General features: G+C 40.0%; 1 protein-coding gene across 1 annotated transcript in view; it reads right to left on the reverse strand.

Annotated features, from left to right (window-relative positions):
• The window catches only part of LOC140197201 (uncharacterized), a 121,553-nt gene extending 107,355 nt beyond the window's left edge, over positions 1 to 14,198 (reverse strand). Inside the window, exons 1-6 of the mRNA XM_072257124.1 lie at positions 14,125 to 14,198; positions 13,819 to 13,974; positions 9,910 to 9,996; positions 8,010 to 8,123; positions 7,848 to 7,925; positions 4,545 to 4,664 (exon numbers count right to left, since the gene is read on the reverse strand). Of these exons, the coding sequence (XP_072113225.1) occupies positions 4,545 to 4,664; positions 7,848 to 7,925; positions 8,010 to 8,123; positions 9,910 to 9,996; positions 13,819 to 13,869 (450 nt within the window). The 5' untranslated portion in view covers positions 13,870 to 13,974; positions 14,125 to 14,198. The remainder of the gene's footprint in view (positions 1 to 4,544; positions 4,665 to 7,847; positions 7,926 to 8,009; positions 8,124 to 9,909; positions 9,997 to 13,818; positions 13,975 to 14,124) is intronic.
• Positions 14,199 to 14,622: the final 424 nt, after the last annotated feature.

Consider the following 14,622-nt stretch of genomic DNA (forward strand, 5'->3'; position numbering starts at 1 on the left):
ACAGAACTGAGGGACTATAGTTATATAGTTCTTTGAAAGTGGAGACATGGTTCCCTGAAAGTGAAGGCATGGTAGACAGGGTGATGAAGATGGAAATGGAATTGGCTTCATCAATCAGGACACTGAATTTAAGAGATGGCATGCTATGGTGCAACAGTACACGTTGTAGGTGAGACCACACTTGGAGTATTGTGTGTAGTTCTGGGTTGCTTAGGTATAGGAAAGGTGTCATAAAGTTGGGAAAGTTGCATAAAAGGTTTACGACGCTGTTACTTGGACCAAAGGGCTTGAGTTATAGGGAGAAGCTCGATAGGCTGGGACTTCCTTCCCTGGAGCATAGAAGATTGAGGGGTAACCTTAGAGAGGTATATAATATCATGAGGGGAAGAGATAAAGTGATTTGTCACAATATTTTTCTGAGTACTGGAGATTGAATGTAAAGGGCAGACGTTTTAGATGAGAGAGCAAAGAACATAGACTGAAGAATAGTGAATGTACCATGGCAAAATTAGTGCATGACACAAAGGTAGATAAGAAAAAATATTTATAAAATGAGAAAATGTGACTCGGTCATTTTGAAAGAAGGTTATAAACAGATAATTATTTAAATAGAGAAAGATGGTAGAAAGCAGCAGCACAAAGCGAATTGTGTCTTTGTACATGAAACATAGAAAGCTAGCGTACAAGTACAGCAGGTAAGGGGAGGACCAATGGAAGGATGGTTTTTGGTTTCAACATGATTGGATATAAAAGTAAGGAAATCTGACTACAACTGAACAAGGCACTAGAGAGAACTCATCTGAACAGTTTTGGTCCCCTTATATATCGAAAAATGTAGAAACACTGGGGACATTTTGGAAATGGTTCACTAAGATGATAGCAGATATGGAGTTAAAAACAAAGGTGTTTGAGAGGGAAGGTTAAACAGGTTTAATATACTGCAGTAATTTGAGTTTCGAAGGATGAGATGTGATCTTAATCAAACCAAAATTTCTTAGATTCTGAGAGTAAATGCTGGAAGAATGTTACCCCTCATGGGATCATCTGGGACAATACATTATCTCAGAATAATGGGGTATATTTTTAAGAATAGGCTGAGTCACTGGAATTGCTTGCCCCAGAAAGCCATGGATAGCTGAATCCTTGAATATATGCAAAAATGAGATAGATAGGTTTCAAATCAGTAAATGGATCTCTATTTCTTTTAAAGATACAGCACAGAGTAGGCACTTCTGGCCCTTCAAGCCTCACTGCTAAGTAACCCCGATTTAACTCTTGCCTAGTCACAGGACAATTTACAATGGCCAATTAACCTGTCGGCTGGTACTTCTTTGGACTGTGGGAGGAAGCCAGGGTATCTGGAGGAAACCCATGTGGTCATGGGAAGAATGTATAAATTCTTTACAGACAGCAGTAGGAATTGAACCCGGGTCGCTGGTACTCAAAGGGTTACAGGGAAAGTGGACGTTAGGAAAGTTGGATTCAGCCATTAACTTATGGGAGGCAGGATAGGTTCAAAGGATTGAGTAGCTGCTCCTGTTGCTAAATCTTATGGTCTTGTAATGGTCATATCTGATTCATTACAACAGTGATATATCTACTTTAATTTTCTACAAAATATAGAAAACACTTTATTTGGAGGTTCAAGTGAGAGATAAGAAATAAAAGAGACTGTGCAGTTATCAGCTGTGACAAACAAAAGAAAATCTGCAGATACTGGAAATCCAAGCAACACACACAAAATGCTGGAGGAACTCAGCAGGCCAGGCAGCATCTATGGAAAAGAATAAACAGTTGACATTTCAGGCTGAGACCCTTCATCAGGACTGGAGAAAAAGGATGAGAAGTCAGAGTAAGAAGGTGGGAGGAGGGGAGGAAGAAATATAAGGTGATAAATATAAGATGATAGGTGAAACTGGGGGAGAGGAGGGGTGAAGTCTTTGCTTCACCCCTCCCCCTCTTTTGGTTATCAGTTGTGGTTTTATTGGAGCACAATCTTAAAAAAAATAAATCAGAGTCAAAATCAGGTTTAATATCAATGGCATTGTAGTGAAATTTAAAAACCCAAAGATCTGTTATCGGTATTAGTACTGATTTTATTGTCAAACGTACTGAGAAAGAGTGAAAAGCTTTGTTTGCGTGCCATCCAGGAAGATTATGCCATACATGCTAAATGTACATTGATATGGTAAAATGAAAAGAGAATGGAGAATATAGTTTTGCAGGAACAGAGAAAGTGCAGTACAGATAAACAAATAAAGAACAAGGGTCACAACGAGGTTGAATGCAAGGGCCACAATGAGATAAGGATACCCATGCATTGTGTCAAACTATTCCTGTATATCATTACTACACAGTCAGAATAATTCTATTATGTTATATATAAATGCCAAAGATGTGGATTGAGTGTTCAGATTACAATTAAATACAACGTTAATTACTAAGCAATATATCTCACTTTGCACGTGGTTGCTATAACGGATAACATGACCTTAATTTTTTTTTGTAATTTCCTGAGGCCAGTAACTTCATTAGGGAATTGCAGAAAATTCCTGAGAAAAGGTTCTAACATCTAATGTCTCCCATAGAACCATAGTTACAACAGAGGCCAGTAAAGAAATGGCAATGGTAATTCAAGTGTGAAAAGAAAACCTTATTGTTAAAGTATTATACTTATTTATTGAAATGCAGCGTATAATAGGCCCTTCTGGCCCCTTGAGCCACCCTGGCCAGCAACTCCTGATTTAACCCCAGCCCAATTATGGGAAAATTTACAATGATCAACTAACCAATCAACCACTATGTGTTTGGACTGTGGGAGGAGACCAGAGTACCCGGAGGAAACCCACGCGGTCATGGGGAGAACGTACAAACTCCTCACAGGCAGCGGCAGGAATTGAACCCTTGACTCCTGTACTGTAAAGTCTTGTGCTAACCACTATTCTATCGTGCCATCTATGTATCCATGGACTTTAACTGTGCATTGGCAATTACTACTCATGTTGCTATCAGGTTGCAAAGACCAACTGAAGTACTTTGGTTATTTTATTTCATTGGATCCTAATTTTTTTTTACCCAAGTCTTGGTACTTTATGTTAAGCCTGCATTTGGAAGAGGTCCAAATGAGTCCAGATACACAAATCAGAATTATTACGGATTTCCCGTATATGCAGAACTTGCCTTTTCTCATTTCTGCTTCCTCCATTTAAACTGTCTACAGATAATTTTTATTTTGCTTTGTCTTTTGTCCCTATTAACACCTTAAACCACTTGTTCCATTTGAAGTTTTAATCTCTGTTTCTCTCCACCCTATCACAGATCTTCTCCTGAATTTTCCATCCTTCTATGTAACTTAAAGCCCACTTTAACCCTTTTTTCCTGGATTCTGAAATGTTAACTTGCCTTCTTTCTCCATTGGCACTGTCTGACCAGCTGTGAATTTCCAGCTCTTATTTGCTTTCATTTTATTAACTAATTAATTTAGCTGTTTGCAAGTTACTATGGTAAATTGAAAGTGATAAATTACCTATGGTAAATGGATCAAGGTAACTATGATCTTTTGTCTCATTTGATGACATAGATTGCCTTTCATTATCGACAAATCTTGCCAACCTCCTCATCCATCAGACCTGGTAAATCTAAGATGGCTGTCAATTGAAGAGTAACCAGGTCTGAGTCTGTACAGATTCTGGGAACAGAATAGGAACAAGCTTTTCTGGATTAGAACTAAAATGAAAAGAATGAATTGCAGTGTCATAAAATTATATAGCATGCAAGCAGGACATTTGGTCCCTGAAATCTATGCTGACAGGTGGGCATCCACTTACATTAATCCCACCTTCAGAACTTTACAGCAAGGAAGGCCGATGTTTGGACTACTGTGTCCATATTGGTCAAAATTATCATTCGGACAACATTAGGGTGCCACGGTAGTGTAGCAGTTAGTGTGGCACTATTACAGCTTGGGACGTTCCAGAGTTCTAAGTTCAGTTCCGGGACCATCTGTAAGGAATCTCTGTATATCTTCTTCATGGAATACGTGGGCTTTCCTCGGGTGCTCTGATTTATCCCACAGACAAAAACAAACCGGGTAGATTAGTTAGTCATTAGAAACATAGAAACGCAGAATCATTGTAGGTTGTCCCGCGACTAGGTTAGGATTAATCGGGCTGTGGGGTTGCTGGAGCAGCGTGGCTCAAGGGAACGGAAGGATATACTCTGCACTATATCGCTAAATAAAATAAATAAAATCAGAATTAAGGTTAATGTTACTCCCCAGCTCCTGGTCCTTAGTCTAGCAGTTTATTGTCTCCTTAAATGTAAATATTGTGAGGATTTCAGCCAGTGGAGTTCTAACACCTGCTGTTATTGAGTGACAACATTTTTTTTCCTTCCCTTTTGATATCTAAATGTACGCTTCATCTCCCCTCAAAATTTTTGTTTCATTCTAATCCTGCTTGTTATTTAATCACTTCCGCCTTCCAGCCCAAATAATAGGATTATATTGGCTGGACACATTGGTGGTAACTTTATTCCTACAGTACCTGTTCAAAGTCCAGAGAACTTCTGTTACTGACTGAGTGGCTTCTTTCGTCCTCATTTGAAGATGAGCCAGTTCTGTTACATTGACTGATCTGCTTCTGATGTCGTTGATGGAAGTGAAACTAAAAAGTAAGTAGAAGTTAAGCATGTTGAGTTTTCAGCAGCAAATTCATAAAATGAGGAAACATTTAGGCAAATTAAAATAACACTTTAAAAGTTACACTTCAAAAATACATGTTTTTTGAAATGTTGATGTTTTTTCCTTTTTCCCTATCATTACATTTCCTTTGTTCCGTGCCACTATAATGCCCACAATTAGGCAAACTATTGCATTCGTAAGCTCTAGCTTCTAGTGCTCCACTTTCAATTAAGCTACCTCAATCGCAGAAGGTTATTGGTAAGACCAATGTGCAAAGTGACAACCTCAACAAATAACAAGTACAATGTAGAGTGTTGGTGGGAGGACACAGAACAATTGTACAAACTGTGTGTTTATCAGATGGGATTTTATTGGAGGAGAATCTGCAAAAAAATTACTGTGCTTTGAAGCCCAAAGATTTGGGATATAGGATATGGGATACTGATATTCATACATAGCGTGAGAAACTATTCCTGAATATTATTACTCTATAGTCAGAACAATTTTATATTATCGAACATTGGCAAAAGAGGACTTAACACTTGTAAATCCCCTGCTCTTGACTTGCTGGGAAGTCCTACCCCAATTCTAATTGGCAAGACCATGCGTGATTGCAGGGTTTGCATCGCGTAACACAGTGTGAGTGAGATAAGCCAGGCACCACTAACAAAATGGCTGGATAATTGAACCGACTGCAGTCAGAGCCCCTCCACAAGCTTTTCTGAATGTTGAGGATTTTGAATACATCTAACCCAAAAGCTACCAAGAGCTAATATTTACAGTTCAAAAAAGAACTCTGAATACAAAATTGTGAGAGGTTTAGACAGTCAATGCAAAAAGGCTTTATCTCTGAGGTTGAGTAAGACTAGAACTGGAGCTCATAGGTTAAAGAGTGAAAGGTGAAATATTTAAAGAGAACATGAGAGGGAACCTCTTCATACAGAAGGTGCAGCAAGTCTGGAAGAAAGTGGTGGATGTGGGTTTGATTTCAATGTTTAACAGAGGTTTTGCTAGGTGGGTCCAATGGATAGATACGTGATGGGAGGGATATGCAGGGCTACGGACCAGGTGAAGTTTACTGGGACTAAGCAGAATTACAGTTCTGCGTGGACTATATGAGCCGAACGGCCTGTTTCTGTGCTGTAGTGCTCTATGACTCGATGATACTATTTAAAAACTAAGATTTAAATCACTTAAAGTACTTACTAAAAATTGAAACTATTAATACAAGTGTGTCATTGAAGCTGTTGAGATTGATTATTTAAAGAAAATCTTCATAAAATGTAAAGTTACGGAAGATACAAAAATAATGGAAGAGATCAGAACAGTGGAATTAGATATGGATGGCAGTAATAGAAAGTCAGTGCAAGCATAAGGCAAATTGGTTTCCTCTATAGTGCAAATTACAGTGACTCAATGATAAATAGGTAAGATTAATTTCATCAGTTGAGATTAACAATCAGATCACAGGATACAGCAAATCAAGCGTAAACTAAAAAAAATAAGAGCCTTACGTTTTTAGAAAGTGAGTAATTGATTTTTACCTATTTGATAAAATTTCATGTTCCTTTTGAAGTACCAATGATAATTAAACTCTTCAATGAACTCTTAAAACAGATGAATTGCCAAATTATTCACGCAAACACGAGGAAATCTGCAGATGCTGGAACTTCAAGCAACACACATAAAAGTTGCTGGTGAACACAGCAGGCCAGGCAGTATCTCTAGGAAGAGGTACAGTCGATGTTTCGGGCCGAGACCCTTCGTCAGGACTAACTGAAAGAAGAGCTAGTAAGAGATTTGAAAGGGAGAGGGGGAGGGGGAGATCCAAAATGATAGGAGAAGACAGGAGGGGGAGGGATGGAGCCAAGAGCTGGACAGTTGATTGGCAAAAGGGATATGAGAGGATCATGGTATGGGAGGTCTAGGGAGGAGGGAGGAAGCCCAGAGGATGGGCAAGGAGTATAGTGAGAGGGACAGAGGGAGAAAAAGGAGAGAGAGAGAGAGAGAGAAAAAAATATATATAAAAATACATAACAGATGGGGTACAAGGGGGAGGTGGGGCATTAACAGAAGTCAGAGAAGTCAATGTTCATACTATCAGGTTGGAGGCTACCCAGACGGAATATAAGGTGTTGTTCCTCCAACCTGAGTGTGACTTCATCTTGACAGTAGAGGAGGCTGTGGATAGACATATCAGAATGGGAATACGACGTGGAATTAAAATGTGTGGCCACTGAGAGATCCTGCTTTCTCTGGCGGACAGAGCGTAGGTGTTCAGCGAAATGATCTCCCAGTCTGTGTCAGGTCTTGCCAATATATAGAAAGCCACATCAGGAGCACCAGACGCAGTATATCACCCTAGCCGACTCACAGGTGAAGTGTCGTCTCACCTGGAAGGACTGTCTGGGGTCCTGAATGGTAGTGAGGGGGAAAGTGTAAGGACATGTGTAGCACTTGTTCCGCTTACAAGGATAAGTGCCAGGAGGGAGATCGGTGGGGAGGGATGGGGGGGGGAACGAATGGACAAGGGGGTCACGTAGGGAGCGATCCCTGCGGAAAGTGGGGGGGGGGGGGAGGGAAAGATGAGCTTGGTGGTGGGATCCCACTGGAGGTGGCAGAAGTTACGGAGAATTATATGTTGGACCCGGAGGCTGGTGGCATGAACATTGACTTCTCTAACTTCCGTTAATGCCCCACCACCCCCTCGTACCCTATCCGTTATTTATTTATATATATTCTTTTTCTTTCTCTCCTTTTTCTCCCTCTGTCCCTCTCACTATACTCCTTGCCCATCCTCTGGACCTCCCCCCGTCCTCCCTAGGCCTCCCGTCCCATGATCCTCTCATATCCCTTTTGCCAATCACCTGTCCTGCCCTTGGCTCCATCCCTCCCCCTCCTGTCTTCTATCATTTTGGATCTCCCCCTCCCCCTCTCACTTTCAAATCTCTTACTAGCTCTTCTTTCAGTTAGTCCTGACGAAGGGTATCGGCCCGAAACGTCGACTGTACCTCTTCCTAGAGATGCTGCCTGGCCTGCTGCGTTCACCAGCAACTTTTATGTGTGTTGCCAAATCATTTCATTGGCTTAGCATTTAGTCAGCAGTTTTTTTATGCAGTTCACTACTAAGTTTAAAAAGAATAAATATTTGGTAAATAGACAATACCTTCAAATGCGTCTTTATTCTTGAGTCTATATCATCACTGAGTCTTCTGTAAGGCACTTTCCAATGACATTCTGCTGCCTGAAAATAAATGACATCTAATGAAAATTGACTTTCTAATAATATCTGCAAATACAGCTATTCAAGTATTTTATATCAACTTACTTTGTTGTCTTTAATGTCAATGATTCGAGATGAAATTCTCTGAGAGTCCAAAATCCGAGGAGTAAAGAATAGTTCCTGCAAGCTGTCTGAGAGAGATCGACGTTTGGAACCAAACTCCATTGAAACAAAATAACTGCATATTAATACAGTGACATATGGGCTTATAAAGACTTGATACAAAACTCGGTCACCCGGTGTTAGGTGATGGGGCAGATTAGCAAAGAACTATAACATACTAGTTCTTAATTATGCATGCTCCAAAAATATTCCTCTACTGGATGAGGAGACTTGAAATTAGCACCATAAGTCTTTGCTACAGTTCGGTTTCTATCTGTACAATTAGTCAGAAAGTCTTCATCCTTCATTTTATTCTGCCCATACTAAGTCTTCCATTGGAATCATCACTTGGGATCACCTCATTTAAGTATAAATTTTCATTTAATTCATTGTGTGGATACTGCCAAATCTAGTCAGTGCCCAGGTTACTGTTCAAGGCTTAAGATCTTCTACAAATGGTTTGATTTGCCTCTTGGTGTTTCACTTTGTAAAATAACAGATACCAAACTATCATTGCTCTTCCAACACAAAGCACAACACAGCATGTTCTTGTTTCAGATTTTAACAAACAGCTTTAGGTGAAGCAGCATTGTTCTCCACATACTACAAAGGTTGACCAAATATTATATTTCAGTCTTGAGGAATCTGGAGCCCCAAGAGTTGGCATTTAAAAGAAATACAAGACGAGGCTGATGGGAATGTTGAACCAATTCATAACATAAATAAATATGAATTTAATTTTCCTAAAATTTCTTCCCTGAAATTCAGGCATCTCTCCTAATCAATTAATTTGGGTTATTTCACATTCTTGAAGTGAGCTCCTTTCCAATCCAATATGTTTATTGCTAGTTTCTTTTTATTTTCAATACTTTCACTGTGATCCTTATCACATTATGGTCACCATCTGTCCTTCTGTCTTTCTGTTCCTCACACTTGTTGCTAAGTTACCTAGAACTGGATCTAGCATGGCATTCCACACGCTTCACTGATAATTCTGGCACAATTCCTCAACATGAGCCCTACCCATATGCATCTGCGTTCATCTACAAGTCTCATCAGCCAGAACCAAGACCAAAACCTCAGCACCCCTAGTTTTCATTCAAGGTTGTTTCATGTTATTCCCAATAGACAAGTGTAAATAAGAGCAAAGCAATGGTTACTCTGGATCTGACACAGCACAAAATAAACACAATACATTAAAGAACACAATAGTAATAAAAACACAATAAATGTAAGTATGTAACATGGCTTGTATACATAATTAATTATAAGATTCTTAAAAGAAAATATTTTTTCATGTGGAAATTTCCACTCATTTTCACCAGCAGACAATCCGGAAATTATCAACTCCTAGGAATTGTTACTGATTTACATATTGTCACATTTCTTTAAAATATATTAAGAGATTGCATTGCCCTTTGAATCTATGCTGACTCAGAGTGTAATATCAGACCCCACTATTATTTTCCCCATAATCTATTATTCCTACATTGCCTCCAATTCTTTCAGATTCTATCTCTTACTAACTAACAAAAGCTACTGAATTATCTCCCTCTCCTACTCTCATTTAACTTAGAGAAGAGTGACATAAAAATACAAACCTATAAATTCCTAAAAGAGATGATACTCCTATATTCTGGCAAGTATTTAATCATAGCTTTTACTTGCCTATTCCTCCCATTGATAATTCTGGCATCAGAAGATAAATATTAAACAGAAAAAGAAAAAGCACATTCAAACAGAAAAATCAGCAAAATGCAATAAATATACTTTTATGCAGGCATTAAATTTATTTTCTACTACATGAACAAACTAATACAACAAATATTTAATTCCAACTTACTTTCTGTGTTACAAGAGAGGATGAGATTCCTGGTAAATCGTTAGCAATTTCAGGGAAAACTATGGCTTCTTTTAGTTGAATGCTTTCCTGAAAATAGTTATATGAATAAATCTCAATCTTGCAGCAACCGTTACTTCTGTATCGCTCACCTAAAAAATTCTAGCTAAAGTTAAGCAACATCATTCATTGAAAATTGACCTACAGAAATCATTTTGAAATTGATCTCATAAAATATGCTTAACCATTTGCACTATGTCCATGGTTTTATTTTCAAAGGTTTTATACTTAGAGCTGCTGTTCAGCATAGACACATGCCCCTTGGCCTAACTAGACCATGTGCATCATGACTCCCCTCTAAGATAGTTCCATCTGCCCATGTTTGGCTCATATCTTTCTTAACTTTCTTATTGATGTGCTAGTCCAAATGCTTTTTAGATGTTGTTAATATACTTGTTCCACCACTTCCTGATGTCTACCCAGTCAGCCCACTTCTTATGTTTCAACATCACCACCCCTTATTCATCTGAACTTTAAAGAAATCAGAGCCAATCTGTTCTCATCCTCCGAGGATGAGAGGCAACTTCATTATGGTTTATAAGTAAGAGGTACTGATAGAGTGGACAGTCAGTGACTTTTTCCCCAGGGCAGTAATAGCTAATATGAGATGACGTTCTTTACAAGTGATTGGAGGAGCACGGACTGCTTGCTACACTCATGATTTGAATCAGCTCCTTCTTGTGCCTAACAACAGACCATTAGTTTGTGTAGAGATGACAAAAGATGAATTAGATGCCTACCTAGATTCGTGAGTTATGCACCTTTCCTACTCTACCTTAGTTCTTGCCCTCCTACAACTTCCTTATTCAAGTTCAAATTAAGATTGTGGACCACCACCTCATCTTTCAATTAGGCTAGTCAAAATTTTTGATTACTAATTCTGTTGTTCCCAATTACCCTTCTTCCAGACACAACTATGTCTTTAATGATGAAGGAACAGAATCAGGCCATTCAGCCCATCAAGTCTACTCCAACATTCTATTTCAGCTGGTTTAACATCTCTGTCAACCACATTCTCCTGCCTTCTCTGCATAGCCTTCGACAACCTTATTAATAAGAACCTTTCAACCTCTGATTTCAATATACCCAATGACTTGGCCTCCACAGCTGTCAATTAATTCCACAGATTCACCACCGTCTCACTAAAGAAATTCCCCCTCATCTCTGTTCTAAAGGGACATATATGTATTTTGAGGCTGTGTCCTCTGGCCAGCTCCACAATAGGAAACATCCGTTCATTGTCCAATCTATCTAGGCCTTTCAATATTTGATAGGTTTTAATTCTCAATCCCTCATTCTTCTAAACTCCAGCAAGTACAGGTGCAGAGCCATCAAACACTTTCATTCCCAAGATCATTCTCGTGAACCTCGTCTGGACCCTCTCCAAGTATAAGATCATTACTTATTCCATTGGGGTGGCAGGGTGGAGATACGTCTCTACCAAAGGAGGGGCAAAGCGCTCCTTCCCTCCACTCGCCTGTAGGTGACCTTTGGGCAAGGTGTAGCACCTGCTTAGACCCCTGCCCCCCAAAATCAGGATCACGTGATTATCACCAGCCAGATGCATAGGTGCTACGATTCAAGGAAGAATTACAACAATGGCAAACACACACAACTGTTAAGCCTCAGTATATTCTGTGATAATTTGTTAAGTGAGTTGGTAAAGGAATAAAAACAAGAAATTCTGCAGATGCTGAAAATCCTAAGCAAAACACAGAAAATGCTAGGGAACTCAGCAAGTCAGACAGCATCTAAGGAAATAAATACGCAGTTGACATTTCAGCCTGAGATTCTTCTTCGGGACTGGAAAGGAAGGGGGAGACTTCAGAATAAAAAGATGGGAGGAGGGGGAGGAGGGGAAGGAGCATAGCTTGAAGGTGATAGGTAAAGCCAGGTGGGTAGGGAAGGTAAAGGGCTGAAGAGGAAGGAATGTGATAGGAGAGGAGAGTAGAACATGGGATAGAAGAGTGGACCATTGGTAAAGGCATGTTTTGATTCCCTAAGAGTGCAATCAAAAAACCCCACTGCAAGAAAGAGACCACTCAGCTTACCTAACATGGGCCTTTCTTTGAAAGTGCTATCTAATTAGGCCCATTCCTGTAACAATTCACCACAGATTTCCATTTATTCTATTCCAAGCATATTGAAAACTTGTTGAATCTGCCTTCATCACCTGCCTGAAAATAAGTGCCCCATCTTCTTTGCAGTGCTCTTATCAACTGGCCTAAATCTGGGTCCTGGTTACCATGACACAAACATAAGAAACAGAGGCAGGAGTTAGGCCATTTAACTCCATATGTCTGCTTCACCATTCAATATGGCCATGATTAAAAATTTACTTCAGCTCCACATTCTCCCACTAATCCCAAAACCCTTAATATCTAAAAATCTATCAATGCCTATCTTGAATATATTCAGAAGTTGAGTGGCCACAGCTGTCATGAGAATTAGTCCAATGCCTCAATCTTGGCCCACAATTTATATTTCAGTCCCGAATGGCTGATACCATGACCCTTCTCTCCGGACATTCACAATCCATACATAGCTCATGCACGGTTTACTCCTCATTTATTTTACTATTTCAACCTCATCCACCAACTCTCCTAACTGTAGAAACGGCCTACCCTTCTTTGTTTTGTCAAATGCTTAATTAATTCACTCTAGGGAGAACAGAAAACTCGCAGTAACAAAAAATATTGCTGGGGGAACTCAGCTGGTCAGGCAGCATCAGTGGGGAGAAAGAAAAGGTCAGCGTTTCAGGTTGAGACCATGCATCAGAAATGTTTAGAGGATTGCCAGTATAAGGGGGGGGTGGGGAATGAAGCAGGGGGAAGATGGAGTCTACCTAGGTCCATCTATCACTTTCACTCCTTCCCTCCGTTTATATGTCTATCTTTTCTGTACACCCTCAGGGTTTTGACCTGAAACGTCAGCCATTGCTCTCCCTCCACAGGTGATGCCTGACCGGCTGTGTTTCTCCGGCAGTTTTTTTTTTAATTAGTCAGATTTAACTTGCAGACATATGTTGAGTCCCACCATTGAACACGTCAGCATGGAGCACTATCGCAGAAGGCAGCATCCATCATCAAAGACCCCCGCCATCCAGGCCATGCTCTCTTCTGGCTGCTGCCATCACGAAAGTGGTACAGGAGCCACAGGACCCACACCACCAGGTTCAGGAACAGTTATCAGCCCTCAACCATCAGGCTCTTGAACTGGAACCGATAACTTCACCCGCACAACCTGTGGACTCACTTTCAATGACTCATCATCTCATGTTCTCAATATTTATTTATTATTTTTTCTCTTTGGTATTTGCACAGTTTAATTGTCCTTTGCACACTGGTTGTTTGTCCGTTCTGTGGGGCACGGCCTTTCATTGTTTATATTGTGTTTCTTGGACTTACTGTGTATGTTCGCAAGAAAACGAATCTCAGGGTTGTAAATGGTGACATACATGTATTTCAATAACACATTTACTTTGAACTTTGATCAAGTTCCTACAGATTTCAGCGAGAGAAGTGACCGTTTACTAGTGTTCATTACAAGAGAAAACAACAGTTATCACTAAGGTAATGGGCCAGGATACGGTAATCACTGGATCCCTTCCTTGAGACCGGGGAAAAAACCTAAAACCCTTCCATTTTTTTTTCCACCAGTCACGACCCCAAACCTAAACCGCTTTCTCTTTCTAAAGATGCTGCTTGACTGGCTGAGTTTTTCCAGCTTTTCTTGATTTTGTTTCAAAACTTCCGATAGGCGCGATGCCCAGATCCTTAAAGGAACACCCCTCCCCCAAGGTTATATAAACTGATAAGTTTTGAAAAGTTACAAAAGTAAATAGCTGGTTACTTTGCACGATTGCTTCTGCGGTAGGATCCTGTTCATGTAAGAGGTCCACATCGTACGCTGTTGCGAGGTTTGCGTCCGATCACTCTCTCTCTCGTACACCAATAACACGTGTTGCTTTTTTCGCTTGGTGCTTTCAACACAGACTCGAGTCAAGTTCTTGAAAACAAAGAAAACGAAATCTGGTTAAAGAGGACCTTGCCTCTGTCGGTGCTCAAATCTAATCAATTTCAGAAATAATCTGGCGGATTTGCGAAGGGAGTCCAGTAAAAAAAAACAGGAGAGGCAGTGGCTGCATTGTCGTTGCACCTTTTCCAGGATCGCTGGTCCATCGCACCGACTTTAAGCGGCTTAGTATTCCAAATAAAGAAGGCCAGTCTCTATTGCAGAAAAAGCCAAAACAAACATCTCAGCGAGTCACCGGCCCAATCCTTACAATACACTTAACTACAACACCAAACAGTAACACCAGTCCCATAGCAACCAACACCTTCCCCACTCTTCTCAGCCCTTTTCCCAACTCTTTGTCGTCATTTTTAAATTTTAGAAGCATTGATTCCTTTACATTTTTAGCATGTGTTAAACTTTTTTGGCCATCTGCATTAATCCTGTTTGCCTTCAGCAGGTCTATATCGTTCTGTGCCTTGTCTATATAAATAAATGCCTAGGAATCTCTTAACTGTAATGATTGTACCTGACTCCATAGCCTCTTCTGGAAGTAATTTTCAGCTATTAACCATTCTTTGTTTAAAAAACATCCGTGCAAATCCCATTCAAAATTCCTTCCTCTCATCTTAAACCTACACC

This window comes from Mobula birostris, chromosome 5, assembly GCF_030028105.1.
Source record: "Mobula birostris isolate sMobBir1 chromosome 5, sMobBir1.hap1, whole genome shotgun sequence".
Taxonomy (NCBI): Eukaryota; Metazoa; Chordata; class Chondrichthyes; order Myliobatiformes; family Myliobatidae; genus Mobula; species Mobula birostris.